Source organism: Paralichthys olivaceus, chromosome 10 (genome assembly GCF_024713975.1).
Source record: "Paralichthys olivaceus isolate ysfri-2021 chromosome 10, ASM2471397v2, whole genome shotgun sequence".
Classification (NCBI taxonomy): Eukaryota; Metazoa; Chordata; class Actinopteri; order Pleuronectiformes; family Paralichthyidae; genus Paralichthys; species Paralichthys olivaceus.
In genome coordinates this window covers 251,397-273,318 of record NC_091102.1, presented here as the reverse complement: position 1 = coordinate 273,318, position 21,922 = coordinate 251,397, and the positions used below count along the sequence as shown (strand labels likewise).

General features: G+C 45.8%; 1 protein-coding gene across 2 annotated transcripts in view; it reads right to left on the bottom strand.

The window, feature by feature from the left end:
• The window catches only part of LOC109642081 (titin-like), a 165,684-nt gene that overhangs the window by 49,502 nt on the left and 94,260 nt on the right, over positions 1–21,922 (bottom strand). For both annotated transcript variants that reach the window (XM_069532619.1, XM_069532620.1), the window contains 44 exons: positions 21,722–21,899; positions 21,319–21,603; positions 20,835–21,128; positions 20,446–20,745; positions 20,145–20,326; positions 19,787–19,916; positions 19,483–19,673; positions 18,658–19,087; positions 18,195–18,500; positions 17,662–17,843; positions 17,441–17,570; positions 17,178–17,329; positions 16,945–17,092; positions 16,697–16,862; positions 16,408–16,559; positions 15,800–16,096; positions 15,375–15,674; positions 14,800–15,114; positions 14,568–14,716; positions 14,075–14,225; positions 13,683–13,964; positions 13,287–13,589; positions 12,826–13,128; positions 12,082–12,363; positions 11,382–11,569; positions 11,140–11,251; positions 10,627–10,929; positions 9,899–10,207; positions 9,436–9,717; positions 8,998–9,297; positions 8,441–8,734; positions 5,362–8,331; positions 4,921–5,241; positions 4,477–4,761; positions 4,055–4,360; positions 3,751–3,914; positions 3,372–3,609; positions 2,967–3,242; positions 2,564–2,863; positions 2,157–2,459; positions 1,766–2,065; positions 1,348–1,635; positions 876–1,178; positions 45–347 (listed from right to left, as the gene is read on the bottom strand). In XM_069532619.1, the coding sequence (XP_069388720.1) occupies positions 45–347; positions 876–1,178; positions 1,348–1,635; positions 1,766–2,065; positions 2,157–2,459; positions 2,564–2,863; positions 2,967–3,242; positions 3,372–3,609; positions 3,751–3,914; positions 4,055–4,360; positions 4,477–4,761; positions 4,921–5,241; positions 5,362–8,331; positions 8,441–8,734; positions 8,998–9,297; positions 9,436–9,717; positions 9,899–10,207; positions 10,627–10,929; positions 11,140–11,251; positions 11,382–11,569; positions 12,082–12,363; positions 12,826–13,128; positions 13,287–13,589; positions 13,683–13,964; positions 14,075–14,225; positions 14,568–14,716; positions 14,800–15,114; positions 15,375–15,674; positions 15,800–16,096; positions 16,408–16,559; positions 16,697–16,862; positions 16,945–17,092; positions 17,178–17,329; positions 17,441–17,570; positions 17,662–17,843; positions 18,195–18,500; positions 18,658–19,087; positions 19,483–19,673; positions 19,787–19,916; positions 20,145–20,326; positions 20,446–20,745; positions 20,835–21,128; positions 21,319–21,603; positions 21,722–21,899 (13,753 nt within the window). The remainder of the gene's footprint in view (positions 1–44; positions 348–875; positions 1,179–1,347; positions 1,636–1,765; positions 2,066–2,156; positions 2,460–2,563; positions 2,864–2,966; positions 3,243–3,371; positions 3,610–3,750; positions 3,915–4,054; positions 4,361–4,476; positions 4,762–4,920; positions 5,242–5,361; positions 8,332–8,440; positions 8,735–8,997; positions 9,298–9,435; positions 9,718–9,898; positions 10,208–10,626; positions 10,930–11,139; positions 11,252–11,381; positions 11,570–12,081; positions 12,364–12,825; positions 13,129–13,286; positions 13,590–13,682; positions 13,965–14,074; positions 14,226–14,567; positions 14,717–14,799; positions 15,115–15,374; positions 15,675–15,799; positions 16,097–16,407; positions 16,560–16,696; positions 16,863–16,944; positions 17,093–17,177; positions 17,330–17,440; positions 17,571–17,661; positions 17,844–18,194; positions 18,501–18,657; positions 19,088–19,482; positions 19,674–19,786; positions 19,917–20,144; positions 20,327–20,445; positions 20,746–20,834; positions 21,129–21,318; positions 21,604–21,721; positions 21,900–21,922) is intronic.

Sequence of the window (21,922 nt, the reverse complement as noted above, 5' to 3'; positions counted from 1 at the left end):
TTAAGCTATAAGAAGGAGATATTTTTAGAAATGATGGGACTTACTGATGGGGTTCTGTGCAGTGGTGCCAGCAGAGGGCTCGCTGGGTTTGCCAAACCCTGCAATATTGACTGCTATAACTCTGAACTCATACTCAGCTCCCTCTGCAAGGCCTGTAACATCAAAGGTCCTTTCGGTCAGAGGCTTCCTGTTCAGCTTTGTCCAGTTCAACACCTTGGCCTCTTTCTTTTCCAGCATGTAGCCCAGGACGATAGACTTTCCATCATCAGCAGGCTCCTTCCAGCTCACAGTCATACGATCTTTGGTCACATTGGTGATCACTGGGGCCTCACAAGGACCAGGGACAGCTGTTGGTGAAACCAGCAGATAAGAAAGTTTTGACTCAGTGTCACAACAAGTTTTGGGCAATACAGCTGCTGCTCATATAATTTCTGTAACCATTTCGGATCACATTAAATCTGTAGCACTACTTGCTACAGTTTTTCAATGATGTTGTAATTACCAGCAACATTCACACACTCACCCCCCCGCAGCCACACACGCATTCACACACACCCCATTCACACATACCACTTTCCCTGCATCCACACGCAAGCACTCCCACTTACAATAATGGGAGTCTGAAAATGACTACTGGCACTGCAATCATGCACTCCGCACTTTGGTCACCTGTTTACATTTTACATACTGTATTTATTGCATATATTCTGTGTCATTACATGTTGTTGTGTCACTACTTGTTTTTTTGTCATTACATGTTGTTTTTTTGTTGTACCACGGGGCGTAGCAATCAAAATTTCGTTGAGTCACATTCAATGACAATAAAGGCAATCTGAATCTGTAACGACCCAGACAAAATGCTGGTAATGACTTACTGAATGGGTTCTTGGCAATAACCGGGTTCGTCATGAGGGGGTCTCCAACTCCCCACATGTTCTCAGCACGGATTCGGAACTGGTACTCGCGACCATTGATCAGCTTCTCCACGTTAAACTCAAGGACATCACCCTTGATCTTGGTGGAGACCTGGGCCCAAGTAGCTCTGCTGGTCTCACGCTTATCCACAATATAGCCCTTGATGGGGGCCCCTCCGTCTTTCAAAGGCGGCTCCCACAAAAGCTTGATACTGGTGGCGAACACCTCAGTGTATTTGGCACCAACAGGAGGGCCAGGCACGTCTAAGGATACAAAAAATACACCGTATCAGCAAACTGAACACAACATGCTGATTGGTAAAGCTGTGGGTACATCATGTAGAATACAGTTGACAGATTGTGAAAAACTTACAAGTTTTATCTTGTTAAGAGTTTCAGAAACTGTCCCTAAAGAAAAGACAAAAGTACTCACCCAGAACATTGACTTCAATCTCAGCAGTCTTGGAGCCACTGGCGTTCTCAGCCAGGATGGTGTAAGTCCCTGTGTGTTCCTTGGTGACACCTGTCATCTCAAGCTGGAAGTGATGCCTTTGCTGGGTGATGACCTGGCCTTCGCCTGACTTCAAGCTGTCGTCAGCTTTCTTCCAGGTCACTCTGGGCAAGGGCTTGCCAAACACCTCAGCCTCCAGGAGAACTGTGGCTCCAGCCTTCACCTTAAAACCTTTTTGCATCCTGGCATTGAGCTCCACTCTCGGAGGAACTGTGTTTAAAGATAAGATAAATAAGTCTAATGCTGAGGTCTACTTTCTTCCAAATATTTTGGTTGTCAAACTTAAAACACTGTGACATTGTTATTACTGTGGTTTCAGATTTGTAAATAAAAACCTCACCATTCTCAGCACAGACCAGGACAGGGTCTGAGGGCTCAGATGGTTTGCTCATGTTGACCGCGGTTTTGGCAATGACTCTGAACTGGTAGGTCAGGTCTCTCTCCAGACCAGTAACCGTATACTCCTCCCTTGGTACATTCTGACTGCTGGTGTTGCAGCGGATCCAAGTGTCTCCTGGCACCCGCATGACCTCAACATAGTAGCCAATGATCTTACTTCCGCCATCATTCTTGGGACGGGTCCAAACCAGAGTGACAGAGTTCTTGGCTACATCCAAGATCTCAGGTTTACCTGGTGTGTCTGTGAAACAAACAGAACATGAGCAGGGGTTAAGAAAAGAGATTAAATAAATAAAAAAAGATTGTTGCATAGGTGCTGGCAGCAAACATACCAACAGGTGTTCTGGCAGTGACAAAGTCGGTCTTCTTGCTTGGTTTGCCCTGGCCTGCACGGTTGATGGCAGACACTCTAAAGGTGTATTCCAGGCCCTCAATGAGGCCAGCACATGGGTACTCAGTGGTGCGGACAACTGTGTCATTGGCCTTCACCCACAACAGGCTGTTCCTCTCTTTACGTTCAATGTAGTAACCTGTAATGGGACTGCCGCTGTCACTCTCCGGCTTATCCCAGGCTACAAACATGCAGTCCTTGTTGGTCTTGTTGATGCGGCAGTTGAGGGGCTCACTGGGGACATCTTGTGACAAAACAGAACAAATTGATGTAAAAAAACTTTCAACTTTAGACAGGGCTTGTATCTAAAGCAAGGCCTGCATGGAAAAATATCTAATTTAAACTTACCAAAGGGGAACTTGGCAACCATCCTGTCAGACTGAATGGAGTCTGACACACCGAAGCGGTTCTCAGCACGGATGCGGAAGATGTATTCTTTTCCAGGAATTAGTTTTCCAAGCCTGCAATTGGTCTTTGAGCAGGTAGAGAGAGCCGTCATCCAGTCACCTCTGCTCACGTCACACTTCTCTACCACATAGTTGGTGATGTTGCTTCCTCCATCCTCCAGTGGTTTGTTCCAGGACAGGGAGCAGGCATCAGAGTCGATGTCGCTAATGACAACAGGGCCCTCAGGTGGACCGGGGATATCTGAAACAGAAAAAAGTCAGATGAGTCAATTTCTCTCTTGCTGAGCGTCAAAATGTAAATTACTTTGATTTCCTCATATGACCTTCTTGTGGGTGACACTGACCTTTAATAATGATCTTCAGGGCCTGGACCACCTTTGCAGAGCTGTTCTCAGCCATCAGACTGTACTCTCCACTGTCAGTCCTAGATACATCTTTGATGATCAGGACACATAGGTTGCCAGACTGGTGCACTGCCAGACGACTGGATGGGACAACTGCATTCTCACTACGCATCCACTTGCAAACGGGGGAAGGTTTTCCGGACACCAGAGCCTCCACTCTGAGCTTGGCTCCGGCTCTGGCGCTCACCGTGTCTGGCATGACAATCTTTGGTTCCACTGCAGGTCAAGACATGAGAAGATAACAGATTATCTGGGGGAGCTGAGTGTCTATCTTGATGTCTATAGTGGAATAATGGCCAAAACTACGTCTTAATGATCCCTTATTAATCAGACAAAACAACTTACTCATCTGTTCCTTGATCTCGACAGGCTCCCTCGTCTCTGTGAATGAGCTCATGCCCATGATGTTCTTGGCAGCCACTCTGAACTTGTATCTCTTGCCCTCCTTCAGGCCACTGATGCTGATTGTCAAACCTTTCACTGTTGTGTATGCATTCCACACCTCCTTTTCAGGTTCATCCTCTTTTTCCTCTTCCACTGGAGGTGGAGGAGGTGGTGGAGGGGCCCCCTCTCCTTCTGTAACCTGTGGCAAGTTGAGCATTGTAGATTAACCAGTCATGCCTCACATTTACACAGTAATAAGAAAGGAAGTTGTGCTGCAAAATGATATGAGAGCATGAATATCTGTCAAATGAAGGTAGGGTATTTTGACCCAGAAACAAACCTCCAAAGGTGCTGGAGGTGGTGGAGGAGGTTTGACCTCAATATATTCAATCACATAACCATCGATCTTGGCACCACCGTCCCTCGCAGGCTTGACCCAGCCAATTGCGGCACTGTTCTTAGTTATCTCCAGAACCTCAATCTTTTCACAAGGATCTGGCTTGCCTAAAAAAAAGAAATCAGACAGGTGTGTTCAAATGTTTCTGATGACTAATGAACAAGAAAAGAGACAACTGAGCACAATGAGCAGTTGTATGAGTTCTGAGGCTTTGTGTCACATTGTGTGATGAGGAGATGGTACTTACTGACAGGATCAGAAGCCAGGTAGGAAGTGGGTGTCGCTCTGGGAACACCAGAACCGTACTCATTGACGGCTGTGACTCGGAAGTTGTACTCAGTTCCAGGCATTAGGCCACTGACTTTGAAGGGAATCTTGTCCCCCTGAACTTCAGCCTTGACAGTTGCCCATGTCTTACGATCAATCTCACGCTTCTCAACAATATAATGAGTGACCTCACTTCCACCATTGTTCTCTGGAGGACTCCAGGACAACATGATGGATGTCTGTTTTATGTCAGTTGCTTCCAGATTCATTACAGGTCCAGGAGTGTCTGTCAGAAGCAAATAAATAATGACATTTAGATTTTGTTGAGATTTTGTTTGATTGAGCTGAAAATAACACATTTTGTGATTTGAACATTAATTACTCAAAAAAAGCATCACTAACCTAGAACCTTAACGTTGACAAACACAGCCTTCTCCCCAGCAGGACTCTGCAGAGTCAGGCAATATTTGCCAGTGTCATCACGTGTGCTGTCGGCGATGACCAGGAAGGTCATAGTGTCGATGATGTCAACTTTTCCCCTCCTGACCACGTTGTCAATGCCCATCCTTCTCCAAGTTATTTTGGGAGGCGGTCTGCCTCTAATGGTGGCACAAAGCCTGATGGGACAGCCAGCTCTTACTGTCAGTCCCTGCTTCAGGTTAGCATCCAAGTCAACCTCTGGTGCCTCTGTTGGTAAAAGAGTGTAGGTGTCAGCTTGATCAAAATTAAAAATCAAAACTCAATGGGATCTTATAGTCTTATTTACACATTAAATCATCATCCCAGGTACACCTGAGATGTCACTTGGTTTCTTCAAAAATAATGAAAATTTAAAAAGGTCCTCACCTAGAATCTCTCTGGGGATCACAGCACCCTCCAGGTTGCAGGGCAGGCTCATGCCCACCTGGTTCTGAGCTGATACTCTGAATTCATAGACAAGCTTCTCATCCAGACTTGTGACTGTGAACTCACACATGACCAGCTGAGCTGCTACGTTACACCTCTTCCAGCCATCATCTCCTTTCTTGGGAGCTCCCTGCATCCTCATCTCCACAACATAACCAATAATGGGAGCTCCACCATCAGATACAGGCTTGGTCCAGCCTAGGGTGACACTTGACTTGGTGCTGTCCAGGACTTTCAAGTTGGTGGGAGGGGCAGGAGGCTCTGTAAGAAGACATAACGATAAGCGAACATGAAGCCATGGATTTTGTCTGTAGCAAAGAACATGAACTACATTTAACAACAAATATTACAATAATGTCAACATTGTTATTGGTTACATACCAACTGAATCTTTGGCAGTGATGGCACGTGAAGGCTTGCTTGGGCTGCCAATGCCAATTTCATTGACAGCCTTGACTCTGTACTGGTAGTCATGGAGAGGCAGGAGTCCAGTTACTGTAGAACGAGTTCCAGGGAGTTGATCTTTGTTTACAGGAGACCATCTAATGGCATGCTCCTCCCTCTTCTCTAACAGATAACCTGTGATTGGCTTCCCTCCATCTTTCTCTGGCTCTGACCACTGCACAGTCATCTCCTCCTTGGCAATCTTGGTGACTTCTGGTGCTTCGGGAGCATCAGGTACACTGAACTGGGTGCCAGCAACAATGGTCTCACTCTGTACGGCAGGACCAGGACCCATTTTATTCTCTGCACGAACTCTGAAGATATATACATTACCCTCAATAAGGCGAGTAACTTTAGCTTTATTTGTGATTACAGCATTGGAGTGGACGGACCAGATTCCCTTCTTGGTCTCACATTTCTCAATGATGTAGTTGTAGATATCACAGCCACCATCATCCTCTGGAATTTCCCAGGCCAGATGGCACCGGTCATTGGTGATACCAGACACCTTAAGGTCCCTGATGGCTCCTGGTCTATCCAGTACATTGACCTTGGCTTGAGCAGAGCAGCTTCCTGCACTGTTTGAGGCAGAGATAACATATTTGCCACTGTCACTGCGCCTGGCATTGGTAAACAGCAGCTTTGAGAAGTCCGCCCCTGTTTCAATCTGAAGCCTGGGGCCCTTCTTAATCTCCTCTGTGCTCTCATCCTTAGTCCATTTGACATCAGGCTGTGGTTTGCCTTTCACTATTGCCTCGATAGGAATGGAGTCTCCTGCCTTGACAATGAGGGTTCCATCAAGTTTAATCTTGATCTCAGGCTCCACAAGCAGTTCCTTAACAAGGACCTCAGGTGTGGTCACCCAGTTGCTCTCCCCTCCCTCATTCTTAGTCTGAACTCTAAACAGGTAGATCTGGTTTTCAATACATCTGTCAGCCATGAAGTAAGTCTCCTTAATGGCACCCTTGTGGAGTCTCTCCCACTCCTCAGCCTCCTTTGGTTTCTTCTCAATGTGGTAACCTAGGTTACGACTACCGCCATCGTAATCTGGCTTCCTCCACTTGAGGAAGCAGAAGGTCTTGCCAATCTCAGAAATATGGAAGTCAATGGGTTCGCCAGGCTTCTCAATTGGATCAACTGCTAGCACCGGTGTCTTGGACTCAGTAGGTGGACCAGCACCAATCTTGTTCTCTGCACTGACACGGAAGAAGTATTCACAGCCCTCAGTAAGAGGAGCCTTTATCAAGCGCTTGGTGCAGTCATTGGAGACCACTGTCCAACCTCTCTGGCTTGGCTGACGGCGCTCAATAATGTACTGAGTGATCTCAGTGCCTCCATTGTCCTCAGGGTTCTCCCAGGACACCATGCAGGATTTCTTGGTCACATAAGACACTTTCAGGTTCAGGCAAGCTCCTGGTGTGTCCAGAACATTGACAAGAATTGTGGCCTGTGCTTGTCCACTGCTGTTCTTGGCAAGAATTGCATATTTACCATAGTCCGACCTGATTGCCTCATTGATTACAAGTTCACACAGAGGGTAGTTATTGTTCATTTCAGTGCGTTTATCCCTTGACAAGGCTCTGGCATCCTTGGTCCATGTGATCTCGGGATCCGGTCTGCCCTTCACCCTTGAGATCAAACTGATGATCTGACCTGCCCTGACTGTCAGGGAGTCACGACAGGAAATGTCAACAACAACTTCTGGAGGCACCAGGATGTCCTTTGCCAAAACGGTCTCCGGGAGTTCCCTTGGTTCACTGTCTCCAACTTTGTTGGTGGCCCTGATGCGAATTCTGTACTCCATTCCTTCAATCAGGCCTGGTACTCTGTAGGCACACATTTTGATGAGATCCTTGTTGATTCTGTCCCACTGGGCACTTCCTGACTTCTGAGCCTCAACCACATAACCAAGAATGGGACTGCCACCATCTCTTGTGGGCTTAGTCCAGCAGATTTCAGCATATGATTTGCTCCAGTCCTTCAGTTTAAGATTACCAGGTGGGCCAGGCTTGGTGATAGCGCGTGTGGCCTTGATAGGTTGAGAGGTGAGAGAAGGCTCACTGATACCAGCAATGTTCTCAGCAAAAACTCTAAATTCATAGCTGTTGCCTTCAAACAGGCCTGAGACTCTGTATCTGAGGTCCAGCACTGGAGTTTTGTTGACACGGATCCACTTTCCTGTCATTTCTCTGCGTTCAACCACATAGCCACTGATGGGGCTTCCTCCATCATAGTCGGGCAAAGTCCATTCTACTGTCACAGCATTCTCTGTGATATCAGAACACTCTGGCGGGCCTGGTGGACCAGGAGGGTTGAACATGTGCTTAGCAATAGTGGGAGGACTCTCAAGTCCAGCGCCAATGCCAATCTTGTTCTCTGCACGGACCCGAACAATGTATTCACGACCCTTCTCCAGCCTGGACACCTTAGCCTTGGTACTGGTGCCACTGGAGCTAACAACAGACCAGGGCTCCCATGGTTTCTTCACATCCTTCTTTTCCACCACATAATTAGTGATGGGTGTGCCACCATCATCCTTAGGCGCCCTCCATTGAATCATCATGAAATCAGGGGTGACCTCCAAGATATTGATGGGTCCAATAGGTGGACCAGGAAGATCCAAGACAGTGACATGCAGGGCAACTGTCTTGCTGCCTGAAGGATTAGAAACAGTGAGGATGTACTCTCCAGTGTCTCCTCTCTTGGATTCAGGGATACTTAGGGTGGTGGAGGATCCAGCAGTTACTATGAGATAGTGGCCTTCTGACACTAACTCTTTGCCATCTGTCATCCATTTAGCAGTGGGAATGGGAATGCCTGTCATTTTGCCTGGAAGGACAATAGGGCTCCCAGCTTTGACAACAAGACCCTCAATAAGCTTCACATCAACTTCAATAGTTGGCGGCACTGAAAGAGAACAAACCAGTTAAATTATTAGAATGTTTTTGAGCTTATAAATTAAAACTGAAGCAGCTTTCACATTAGGAAACAACTTCATACAAATCTTGTGTCTTACATGTCTTCTCCTGGCAGGTAACAGGGATGCTAGTGTCTGGACGGCTCACACCAATGGCGTTCTGAGCCTTGACCCTAAAGCGGTAAGTCTTGCCCTCCACCAGCCCGGTGACGTGGGCATGGTTGTTGCTCACGGTCTTGAATGTGACCCAGTCAGTCTGGCCCTCTTCCTGGTGCTCCACAATGAAGCCGGTGATTTCACTTCCACCAGTGCGGTCAGGCCACTCCCATACCAACCACACATCTGTCTTTTCTGCATCAGTGTGGTGCAGGTTCTTGGGAGGACCAGGAGGATCTGAGAGGTGAACGGGGAAATAATCACTCATTATTGGTGGATGTAAATAAAGGTACAGAACTGTTGACAAACTCAATGACCATTAGTTTATTTTGTTTTGTTGTTTCAAAGTGAAATAACAGTGTACTGATTGACACTGTGGATATCCAATGAGAGTGGGTCCCTCAGAATTCAACAGAATTAGAATTCACACTAAATGATAAAAAATCGGTATTTTGCAAAGTCAAATGAGACAACATAATGTAGCTCTGAGTTTTACTCACAGAGTGGATCGACAGCCTTGATGGGCGTCTTAGTGATCACAAAGTCACTTCTGCCAAACTGGTTCTCAGCAGCGACCCTGAACAGGTACTGAATTCCTTCCATCAGGTACAAGGCCATCAGACTCAGCTTCTTATTGGCTGCAGAGACAGGAACCCACTGCTCTGAGGCCACGTCCTTCTTCTGTACAACATAGTGGGAGATGACAGCCCCACCATTGTCCTCAGGAGCCTTCCATGTCAGGTAGGCAGACTCGCTGGTCACTTCAGTGATCACCAGGTCTCTGGGAGGAGAAGGTTTATCTGAGGGAAATAAAAGTGGATTAGAGTTAAATTCAAGGATGGCATTTTTCACAACCCAGTTAGTTTTCATTTCGGGTATGACTGAATATTGTAAACACAAAGTGTGTCAATCTGTCAGTTGGTGAATGTTTCACTTACTCAACACAAGCACAGCAACGGTTGCTGATTTCTTTCCAGCGGCATTCTCCACAGTGATGGTGTACTTCCCAGAGTCCGGGCGGACGCATTTGGGAATGAAGACTTTGCTGCCAGTGGCGGTGACGGCAACAGTGATGTGAGAAGGAACATCTCCATCGTTCTTCTTCCAGCTAACGGTGGGTGTAGGTATACCCTTAATGGTGGCGCTCAGGGTGATGTCTGTGCCCAACATTGCCAGGTGGTCACGTGCCATGTTAGCATCCAGTAGCAACTCAGGCTCCTCTGTGGACAGAAATGGGAACAAATGTATTAAATCTGAGTGATATATAAAATAGGATAGGCGTATAGACATATTTCCAACCACATGACATGTTATTGGTTGGAGTTGCCATAGTTTGAGGTGAAAACAAAAAGTTATTTCTGCTTCACAAACTGATACCAAAGTAACAAATAGACCTCTTACCCAGTCTGTCATGGACTTTGATGGACTGCTTGACGTAGGCAGGGTCAGATTTGCCGGCAGCATTGACAGTGAAGATCCTGAAAGAATATTCTTGTCCATCACTTAGACCCGTTACCACATAGTGGAGGTCGGGACACTGCTCTGGGGTATCGTTAGCCTGAAGCCACTCTACGGCGCCGGGCTTCTGGTACTCAACTATGTAGCCAAATATCCTGCCCTTGCCATCATGGCGGGGCATCTGCCACTTCAGGCTGACAGAGTCCTTCGTCTTATCATAGGCCTCGGGGGTCACTGGAGGACTAGGGCGCACTGTGAACAGAACATAAATATCAGAGATTAAATTTGGTGGCATGTTGTTAAGATTGTAGAAAATAGGGAAACATGAAATATTTGAAAAGTCATCAAATTCTATAGCATTTAAAAATTTAGTTTTATATAGAATTAGTCAGTTGTTTATTGTTTTATATATATTGTTTTATTTAAGTATCTGGATATTATCTTGTATGTCCTGCAGATATAAACAAACCTTCACATAAACACGAAGAAACAATAAACCTACTGAATTTTGTCAGAAAACTATACAAAAATACAAATTTGAATTAATGCATTTATTTGTATCTTTTCTACACATTTGTTTATTTCAAATACATTAACACTCATTCATAATTTAAAAATGTGTAATCATCAAAACAATTTCTATATTTGTCATGAGTTTGTGTCACACTGACCAATAGGATCTTTGGCGAGGATTGGTTTGGAGGGGACGCTGGGGTCTCCAGTTCCCAGCTCATTCTCAGCCATGACCCTGAACTCATACTCGCAGCCCTCCAGAAGGTCCTGGACTCGATATTGAGTGGCAGGGTACAGTGGGTCTCTCGTGGCTCTAGACCACCTCTTGGCTGCTGGCTCCTTCTTTTCCAGAATGTAATTCGTGATGGGCCTCCCTCCGTCACGAGGGCGGTTCCACAGCACCAGAGCATTGGTGGCATACACCTCCCGAACTGTCGGCATCTCAGGGGCCTCAGGAACTCCTGCAGGGGAGTCACAGGAACAAAAACAATGTGGTCAGGGTCCATTTCCAGTGAAGAAAGAAGATTTAAAGAAGGATGTAGTCTTTTTAATACACTGAGTAAGTTAGAGTATACACATGTTTTCACTTTCAGGAATTGATAAATATTTCCCAAAATATTTATTCAGAATTCAGAAATGAGCTAAAAGTCTTATCAGTGAGTAGAACGTACTGAAGAGGTCTTTGGCTCTCATCTCCTCAGACTCCAGTGGGTCACTGATGCCATACAAGTTTTCAGCAGAGATTCTCATGATGTATTCCTTGCCCTCCGTCAGCTTCGGGATCTGAGAGAAAAAAAAAAAAACCTCTCATTTGTAAAACTCACTAAGCTGCTTTTCAGAAAAACATTAGACTCCTGAAGATCTGATTTCATAACAGCTTAAATAAATTTAAAGTTAAACCATCTGGACCCACCTTGCAAACGGTCTTGGTAGTGGCAGATGTCACTGTGGTCCAGGTATCTCGGTTGACGTCTCTCTTCTCGATGATGTAATTGGAGATGTCCACACCACCACTATCCAGAGGAGGCTTCCAGGAGATAACCATGTACTCCCTGTGCACCTCCTCGAACACCACAGGGCCAACAGGAGGGGTAGGACGGTCTGTGGGAATAAAGCAAAGAAAGTCGCCAAATAAGGAATCTGTGTTGAGGTCAATCACTGTCTAACTCATTTGAAGCTTTAACTTGTTTCTGCTTCGGCAGTTAATATGGGAATGAACGCCACTAAAGTGAAGTGAAGACTCATTTAGAGGAAACGCTTGGTTCAACCTGATATCTGCTGCTCATGAATCAAGAGCTTCTCTGGAACCAGCGGCTGTAAAATGACTCTCGAGGGCAAGACAGTAAATGCCAGTGGTCACATTAACTGAAAAGTGAGAAAATACTAAAAACGTTCAGTTGATTGTTTTCGTTAAAACTTTGATTGACAAAAAATTTAAAATAAAATTATGGGAATGAATGGCACAGCTAGATTTGGTGTTCCACAGGGATCTATTCTTAGAGCCCTTTTATTTTCTATCTAAATTGATCATTAATTCACTGAATCTTTATCAATCTATTGTTACAAGTTTGTCTTGACCCAAGTTACGTCCGCAAGTTTTTTTTCCTCCATACCAACAACTGTGATGTTGCAGACTCCCTTCCTGGATCCAGTGCTGTTCTCCACCACAACCATGTATCTGCCACTGTGCTCACGGCGTGCCTTCATCAGGCCCAGTGACATGGTGGTTAGCGTGTTCTTAAACATGATGTGTTGGTTGGCCTTCAGCTCCTTGTCATCACGATACCAGACAATAGACGGAGAAGGTTTGCCGGTGTAGCGTCCCTGCAGCAGGCAGCTCTCTCCTACACGGATAATGATCTTATCACGGAAGTCCACCTCGATGGTCGGTGGCTCTGAAAGAACAGAAAATGAAGACTGAGTCAGATGAAGTTTTATTTTCTTTGTGCCTCTATTTGTGTATCTTTTTTGATTATTATATAAATAATAAGAAAAACATATTCATTCTGAACTTAAAGTTTAGGTCTAAAGAGACAATTGTAAAATGTAATTGAATAACGACCTGATATGATATGAAATACTTCCAGTACCTCACTTACATGAGTTATCATTGGTTGCAGCTTTAACTTTCAATGCACCTTTACTTATTGTTGATAATACTGGCTTGTTCCTTTCAAATCAAAACATGTTCAGTATTATTTCTGAGGAGACCTTTGACCTCCTAATGCTTCAAATGGAACAGATCGGCAGTATTTTCAGTTTCTGTGGGTTCAGTTCCAAATCAACCAAAGCTAATTGCTGTCAATCAATAAAAAAACAAATTATAATATACAAGACTGTTTCTACTAAGCCCTCACCCAGTTCGTTCTTGCAGGTGATTGGTTTGGTGCAGAATGATGGTTTACTGGGTCCGACCTCATTGACGGCTATGACCCTGAATTCGTAGGTATCGCCCTCCCTCAGGCCGTCAAAGGTGAATTTTCTCTCCATCAACTTCTCCTTCGTCAGTCTGGTGAACTTGTCTTTGCCAATCATACGGGCCTCCAGGATGTACATGGTGATTTCTGAGCCGCCATCAAACTTGGGTGCCTTCCAGGTGAGGCTGATCAAGTCCTTGGTCACCTTAGTGACCTCCAGCTCCTCAGGGCGTTCAGGCACACCTGAAAGAAATTATTCTTTTTATTCCTGAAGATGGAACTATTTTAGCTATTTGATGGGTTTTGTCATTTTCTGTTGAAATTTTATTTGTGAGCAAAGTTAAACAATCAATCAATTAAAGTTCTAATTTCTTAACACTTCTCTATTTAAGTAAACTCACTCATGGGTTCCTTGACCACAACTTCAGCTGCAGTCTCCACGAAGCGTCCAATACCGATGGCATTCTCTGCAGCCACTCTGAAGAAGTAGGCCTTTCCATAGGTGAGGTTATGAGCTACGGCGTTCTGTCTGCTGGCGGTGTAGGAGAGCGAGGTCCAGGCCTTACGCTCAGCCTCACGCTTCTCAATGATGTAGTTACTGATGGGGGAGCCGCCATCGTTCTCGGGGAAGAACCAGTTGAGCTTGCAGGAGTCAGTGCTCAGGTTCTCTGCAGTGAAGGGGATACCAACAGGTCCAGGGACGTCTGAGGGACGACAACCAGGTTTAATGAAAAGAAACAGCATTTCATTGTTTCCATGTGACTAAATATTTCATTCTTATCAAATCTGAAACTCACCCAGAACTTCCACAGTGACATTCTTTGTCTTCTCGCCTCCTGCGTTCTTGGCAGTCAGTGTATAAATGCCCAGGTGTCTCCTAGTGCAGGGTTTGATAACCAGAGATGAGCTGATGGCTGTCGTCTCCACTTTGGCTTCAGGCGGCAGTGCAGCTCCATCTCTACTCCAGTTAACGTCTGGGGACGGCTGGCCAGACACGTAGGCGATGATGCGGATCACACCACCGGCGTGGACCACCATCCTCTCCTTGACTGAAGCATCCAGGTCGACTTCAGGAGCAACTGAAGGGAAGAAATTCTACATTACAGAACATCCAGATGTTTCTCTCATTGCTTTTCATTGAGAGAACAAAGATTTGATTGGTTAAATAAATTCATGACCCTCAACTCACTGGTTCTGTCATTGACCTCGAGCACCTCCAGGACTTCACCTGGCTCACCATTACCGGCAGCATTGAAGGCGATTACCCTGAACCTGTACTGACCGCCAGTCTTCAGACCAGTGATCACAAAACGAGTGCCACGAATTTCAGTTTCCTTCGCCTGAAAAACACAAACATTCAGTTTCTAAGGTTGAGATTCTTTTCTTACAACATAATAATCACATTGTTCAACACTGAGAGAAAATAAATTAATATCAGCGTCTTTTGATTTATTGCTGTTGGTCCACAACAATAAAAAAATCAGTTCTTTGATTCACATGTTCTTTATCTTTTCTGAAGATGAATCTTTAATCTAAGATGATTTTTGTTTAACTCAACTTGAAACTAAAGAGAAGATTTAAGCAGAAACTGTGACTCAGCAGAATTTACCACATGTTGATTAAATTAACACTATCAGACTTTTTTTCAAGCCTAAAAAAACAGCTCAGGTGTTTCCTCTCACCTTGACCCAGGCCTCTGTGCCCTCCTCCTTATACTCCACCCAGTAGCCAAGGATCTTCGAGCCTCCGTCCTTCAGGGGAGGGATCCAATGAAGGTCCACTGTGGACTTCGTCCAATCAGAAACCTTAGGGGTTGGAGGAGAGGGCGGAGCTATGGGAGAGGATGACAGGTGGTTAACATGTCACTTTGTGTTTAAAACATGAACGTTTTCTATTTTTAAGAATGCGACTTACAGATGGGGTCTCTGGCAAAGATGGGGTCTGTGGGGGGGCTGGCGAGTCCGGGTCCAGCAGCATTGATGGCAGTGACCCTAAACAGGTACTGGGAGCCCTCAATAAGTCCACTCACCACGAACGACTCGCCCATGCCCATGGGACGGATGGGGTCGCGGGTGACGCGAGTCCAGCGTTTGCCTGTGGTTTCTTTACGCTCCAGCCAGTAGCCAGTGATGGGGGTACCACCGTCGTCCTCTGGTTCCTCCCAGTTCACTGTCATAGAATCCATGGTGATGCTGGTGACTGTCGGCTTCTCACACTGGCCAGGGACGGCTGCAGGACAGGAAGTACCAGAGGTTAGAGGATGAAGATATTTGTCTCCGGAGGCATGACCTCAATGGTTCTGCTTCAGTTCTGGTCAGTCATGTGACGCTTCTCGTCCAACATCATTTCCTGTTTGTTTCTCTACTGTCACTTTTAAATAAAGATTAAAATATATAAAAATATACATCACATGACACTAAAACTCATCATATGACTGTTCTGTGTCAGTAATCTGTTCTATCATCGAATAAACCGACAGCTCAACTCACTGTAGAGGTTCCGGGCGACCTCGGGCTCACTGTCCAGTGGCTCTCCAACGCCATATTTGTTTTGGGCCATGATCCGGAACACGTATTCGTGTCCCTCCATCAGGCTCTCCACTGTCCAGATCCGGTCTTTGGGTTCGTTGGTGACAGGCACCCAGGTGTTCCTGCTTGCCACCCGCTTCCAGATGACATAGTTTGTGACCTTGGAGCCTCCATCGTCCTTTGGTGGCAGCCAGGAGAGTGTGATCCTCTCTGCTCCAATCTCCTCAAACTTAATGGGAGCAGAGGGAGGACCGGGTCGACCTGGAGAACCAACAATTGGTCAGAGACAACACAAACCTGAGGTGACTGATCTCAATGACTCCTGGGAGTATAATTCATTATGAATCGGATCAAAGTAAAAGTTGTTCTGATCTTTTTTTTCATACCGAGCACGTTGAGCCTCATTTCTTTTGACGCCTTGCCGAGGCTGTTGGATGCCACCAGCGTGTACAGGCCAGTGTCGGGGCGTTTGCCCTGCTGGATGAGCAGTGTGCAGCTATCGTCTGACACTATTTTGTTGATGTGCTCATCGTACTGAACCTCAACCTTGTCGTCAGACTTGTGGGGTGGAGCTTTGTACCAGGTGAGTGTGGGGAATGGACAGCCGCGGATCTTGGCCACGATACTGATGTCACTACCCTGCTCGCTCTCCATGAACTCCTTCAGCTCAATGGACGGAGCGCCTGAGGACGAAGGATGTCAGGTTATGTTTCTAATTTGAATCTCTTTTCTGTTTAAAGTGAAGATCTGAAATGATAAATGCCTCAATTTATTAGAAAGCTAAAAGAATAAAAATCTAATAAAATTCAAACTTAAACTGCAAAAAACAAATATTCATAAACTGATTTAAATCAAAGGGTCATTCCATCATTTTGACTTTACACTTTGAATAACATTACATTCAAATTTGTGATACCGGTAAAAATATCCCAAAAACGCTGGATCTTACATTTTCCATCATGCACCTCTCTAGTGTCTGTGGTGCTGAACTTACAGGTCTGATCCTGGATGACAATGGGTCCGGCAGTGGACGAGGGTCGGCTTGCTCCAGCCTCATTGTGCGCCATCACTCTGAACTCATACTCGTCTCCTTCTGTCAGATCCTCCACCTTGAAGGTGGTGGTGTCCACGTCTCTTCTGTTACACCTGCAGCCAAGTAAGGACATCTCATAAAAACAGATCTGACGGAAAACAGCTCTCATTCACACCTTTATTCTGATTTCACTCAACTTTATATCATCTTCACAAAACTGAAACCAAATAAACCTGTCAAGCTCAGTTACCTCCTCCATGACTCCTTCTGGGTGCTACTGGCCTCCCAGCAGAGAAGATCGACGCTGTAGTGGGTCACAGGCGAACCGCCATCATTCTTCGGAGCCTTCCAGGTCAGAGTCACTGTGCCCTTCCTCACGCTCTGAATCTTCAGCCTGGTTGGAGGATCAGGAGGATCTGTACACACATGGAAAGAGGTGAGGTCAGGGCAACTGTCAAAGATTTTCTCTAACGTCATATTAAAGCAAAGGAAACATACGGATGGGATCTCGGGCTTTGGTTCTCTCGATGGTCGTGATGAACGGACTGAAGCCGAAGCGGTTCTCAGCTCGGATGCGGAACAGGTAGTCCTGACCGTCTATCAGGTCTGGAACCACCAGCGACTGAGCAGCACAGGCTGGGTTCACCTGAAACAACACGACCAGGCTCAGACATTAATTGTCAATAGGTGAACAGCTCGGAGTTTATCAAACTGAAGGTGTGGAATCGTACCTTGGTCCAGGCTTTTCCCTCCACTGTCTTCTTCTCAATGAAGTAGCTCTTCACTCTGTCACCTCCATCACAATCTGGAGCTTTCCAGGTGAGTCGGCAGGTTCCTCTCGTCACATCACTCACCTTCAGGTCTCTGGGAGGTCCAGGCAGGTCTGTGGATCCATGACACAAAAAAAGCAGACTCAGTAGATTCTTTGTCTTAGTGTCACAGTCTCATGAGCCAAACTGCCTTCCACTCTTTGATTCGCCTAATCTTTACGTACCAAGCACGTTGACCCTGACTTTCACAACCTTGTGACCAGCGGAACTCTCAGCATTGATGATGTATCGGCCGCTGTGGTTCAGTTTGCTTTCTGGGATCACGACCACCGAGGTTGTGTCGGTGGAGTAGATCTGAGGAAAAACAGCAGCATGAAGTTAGAAATGTTTACATTTAAATTATCTTAAATAACTTTCATGTAATGTATGATTCTCAGATTCTGACCTCTGAGTCAATGGGTAGTGTGTGAAGTTCGTTCTTTTTCTCAGCCTCTGCCGTTCCGTCAAAGGTCCAGGTGACTTTGGGAATAGGTCGTCCAGAGATGGTAGCGGGAATCCTGATGGTTGTTCCTGCTCTGCAGTTCATCAGGTCATGAGCGCTCAGATCCAGAGTCACAGTCGGTTCGACTGCAAGACAAACAGTTTGTTTGAATATGACGTGATCTCATGTTTGTCCAAGTGAAGACAATGTCAATGACGACATTCAGTGTAAACACAGAATCGTAAAAATCAGGTCCACTATCAGAGTTTAATCTTTCAGCCCAAAGTTCAGTGTGACTTTGTGAAAGTGAATCAGAACAGAGTTTAAATCAATAATCGCAGTTGTCGAGATGACGGGTTTGTGTTTAAGATCATCAGCATAAAAGTTTGGTTTGGGAGTAATTGTTTATGAACAGGTTAAATATCAGTGACACATTATCTGAATATTAATATATTAATAGCATGGTCAGTTATCGCTGTGAACCATGTGACTCTTACTCAGGATGTCCTGAACCAGGATGTCGGCCGTCCTGGCGGGCTCGGAGTTGCCGGCGGAGTTCACAGCATAAATACGGAACTTGCACTTTTTGCCCTCCTTCAGGTCGGGGACGGTGATTTCGGTGGATGGGTGCAGCTTGTCGGTGGGGTTCACCCTCCTCCAATCAGGAGAGCCCTCCTCGTGGACCTCGATGATGTAACCCTTGATGGGGCTGCCGCCATCTTTGTCCGGCGGGGTCCAGCTGAGCGTGATGCTGCTCTTGGTCTTGTCTTTAACCTCCGGGGTTCCAGGTGAGCTGGGAGGGTCTAAGAGAAGGGTCAAAGGTCAGATAACTAACTGTCAATCACGTGATCCAATTCATGAATAAATTTATAATGTCTGAGAATATGTGACTGTCGCTGTGCAGATCAACGAGGCTACAGATATAAAAACAGTTTTTGGTGTGTGAATGTGAATGCTCACTGCATGGATCAACGGTGAAGCGGCACTCTGTGGCCTCGCTGGGTGGTCCGACTCCGGCAGCGTTGCAGGCTGCGATCTTAAACTGGTACTCGGTTCCTTCAATGAGTCTCAGCACAGTGTACTGAAGACCCTTCACTGCTGGTTTGGTGACTGGAGCTCGGTTGACACGACCCCAGTATACGGCGCCACGCTCCCTCTTTTCCAGCCAGTACCCCTGGATGGTGGAGCCACCGTTGTCCAGAGGAGGGTCCCAGGTCAGAGTCATGGTGGTCGCTGTGGCGGCAATGATTTTGGGGTTACGTGGTGGTCCTGGGAGGCCAAAGGGATCCCTCAGCTGGACTTTCTCTGAGTCACAGCCGTCACTGACACCATACTTGTTCTCTGCCTTGATCCTGAACTGGTAGGCACCATTCAGGTCCAGTTTGTAGACCTGAGGAGCAAAACATGATGATTGTGATGAGAGATTCTCTAAATGTTACAATTTGACTAATACATTTTTGGTAAAGCTTGATTTTATTATTGTTTTTCATTTATATTTTTATTTTTTTAACAATAACTTACTGTACAGATACTAAGAACATGGAAAATAGAGACAATATTACGAGACAAAAGGTTGAGTTTAATAACAAATAATATTCACTTATACCCAAGTGGATTCATTTGTTATTAATTCAAACTTGTTCATATGAAAAAGTAAAATCTCAGAATGAAAACACGAAAGCTTAATGTTCAGTTCAATGTTGTCCCTGTTTCTCTTTCACAGTTTGTATTCATGTTAGACTGTTGTTGAAGAGTGAAGTCGTGGATGGGAGCAGAGAATCTCACCCCATATCTCCTGTCAATCAGGTTAATGGTGAGAACATCAAAGTCAGATTTCTTCTTGCTGGCGTCTCTGCGCTCCACAATGTAATTTGTGATCTCGCTGCCACCGTTGTCCTCTGGGGCCTCCCAGGTCAGGTAGCATGAGTCCGCCTTGATGTCCGAGACCATGAGGTTCTTTGGAGGAAGAGGACGATCTGAAAACACAGGTTTGGGTTAATGTGATGATTAAAACAACTCTTAGACATTTTAATCTCACAAACTTGCAGATGAAAGTTCCTCATGTGAACTGGTGCTTTTTCACTCTTACCGAGGATCTCGACCCTGATGACTTGCTGAGCTTTGCCGAAGCAATTTTCAGCTACCAGCTTGTAGTTGCCCTTGTCCTGCCTGATGGTTTCTGGGATGGCAATCTTTGTTGTCAGAGTTGTTCTGTTGACCTGAAGATTTAAAAAATATTGTTTGTCATATGCTTCTCAAACAGAATCTTCCCTAAAGTTTGTTCTATGGCTGATTAATGGTGATCAGTGAAGGTAAAAGGATCATCCTCTGGGGAGCTGTGACTCAGCAGAGCTCATGTCATGTCATTGTCTGAAGGGTTTGCAGTGAAATTGTCTCTCAGTGATTTGAGTCATAAAACAAACTGCAGAACTAAAACTAAAATCCACCTCCTCAGTTTCCATTGTCATCTTCTCGCCTTCAGGCTTCTCAATCACCACGTCGTCCTTCATCCATTGGAAGGTTGGTAGAGGAAGTCCCTTCACATCAGCTGGGATATCGATGGCGGAACCTTTCTTCACGATGATTGCGTTGCTCTTGAAGAACTTCAGGATCGTAATCACAGGAGCGACTGTGGATGACAAGTGTTTGTTCAATTTGAACTTTTGTGCCAAAACTCTTATTTTCTGTTTCTCTGTAAAAACGAATTTTAACATTTTAACATGAAGATTTTAAGAGGGAGCTTTGTACTTTCATCATCCTGGATCTTCGCAGTGATTGGTTTGGATGGATCTCCGTCCCCAACGTCATTCACAGCTTTGACACGGAACTGGTATTCCTGGTTCTCTGACAGGTTCTCAATGGTTCCACAGCACTCTGTGAAGATTTTGCGGTTGGCCACTTCAAACTCTGTTCCATCTGACCTCATCTTCTCCACATAGTACCCTCTGATGGGGCTGCCGCCGTCAGTGCGAGGTGGCTCCCAGGCCAGACTAATGGAACTCTTACTTCTGTCAGTGTAGTGCAGCTTCTCAGGGGCAGACGGAGTTCCTACAAAAATTTTAGGAACTTTGGTCAAACTGTTCTCTCAGCAGGTCACCAGATGTTCTGTCATACAATGGTCTGTAAAAAGTCTTTACCTTTAGCATCCTCAGCCAGGATCGGTCCCAAGTCGGCCGGAGCTCCATCACCATACTTGTTCCTTGCGATGACCCTAAAGTCGTATTCTTCACCGGCCAGCAGGCCCTGGACGTCGCACTTACAGGACGCCATCTCAATGGGTTGGCGGAAAAGTTTCATCTTGGCATCTTTCCTCAGCACTTCATAGCCGACAATGTCGCTACCACCGTTGTCCAAGGGGTCGGACCAGGTGAGGGTGATGTTCTTTTTGGTTACAGTTACCGTCTTCAAGTCGACCACAGGTCCAGGTACGTCTACAGAAACACGGAGAGATTTAAAGTTCCTCTAATATGATGAAGTGTTACCTGGTTAATTAATTTCAGATGATTTGTATGTAACTAAAATAAACATCAGACTCTTTGGAGGTCCTATGATCAGGGTTCAGTGTATTTCACAGGTATGAAAAGATGAATAAATGCTGGTGTGTGTTTCTGTGACACTGACCCATGACGTCCACTCTGGTCTCAGCTGTCTTGGTTCCACTGCTGTTGGTACCAGAGATCTGGTACTTTCCGTGATCCGCCCTGATGGTCTTCTTGATGAACAAAGTGCTGTTCTTGCCCTCAGTCTCCACAATCATCCTCTCTTTGTCAATTTCGCCCTCGTCCTTGGCCCACTTGACGTCTGGCTGGGGTCGGCCAGTCACCACAGCCGGGAGCCTTAGAGACTCGCCCGCCTTGATGAAGACGCCATTCCTCACAGAGTCTTCCAATTCGACAGCGGGGGGTTCTGGAAGACACAGGCAGCTACAGGTATAAAAAAACCTAAACATTCTTCTTTTCTTAAAAGCTAAAATCGATTCCACCTGAATGACAGGCTCTATTTCATTATTATCTCCCATTCTCACCTTGAGGCTCAATGACGGTGACAGGTTCGGTAACGCCGGGAGCTCCGGGGCCAGCGTCGTTGACGGCGATGACTCTGATATAATAATCTGCTCCCTCTGTGAGGCCTGTCACTGTGTACGTCAGCTCTTTACACCTGAACTCTGTGCTGCGACTCCAGTCCTTCTCTCCCGCCAAAACCTGTGACCAGAAAGGTTACAGTC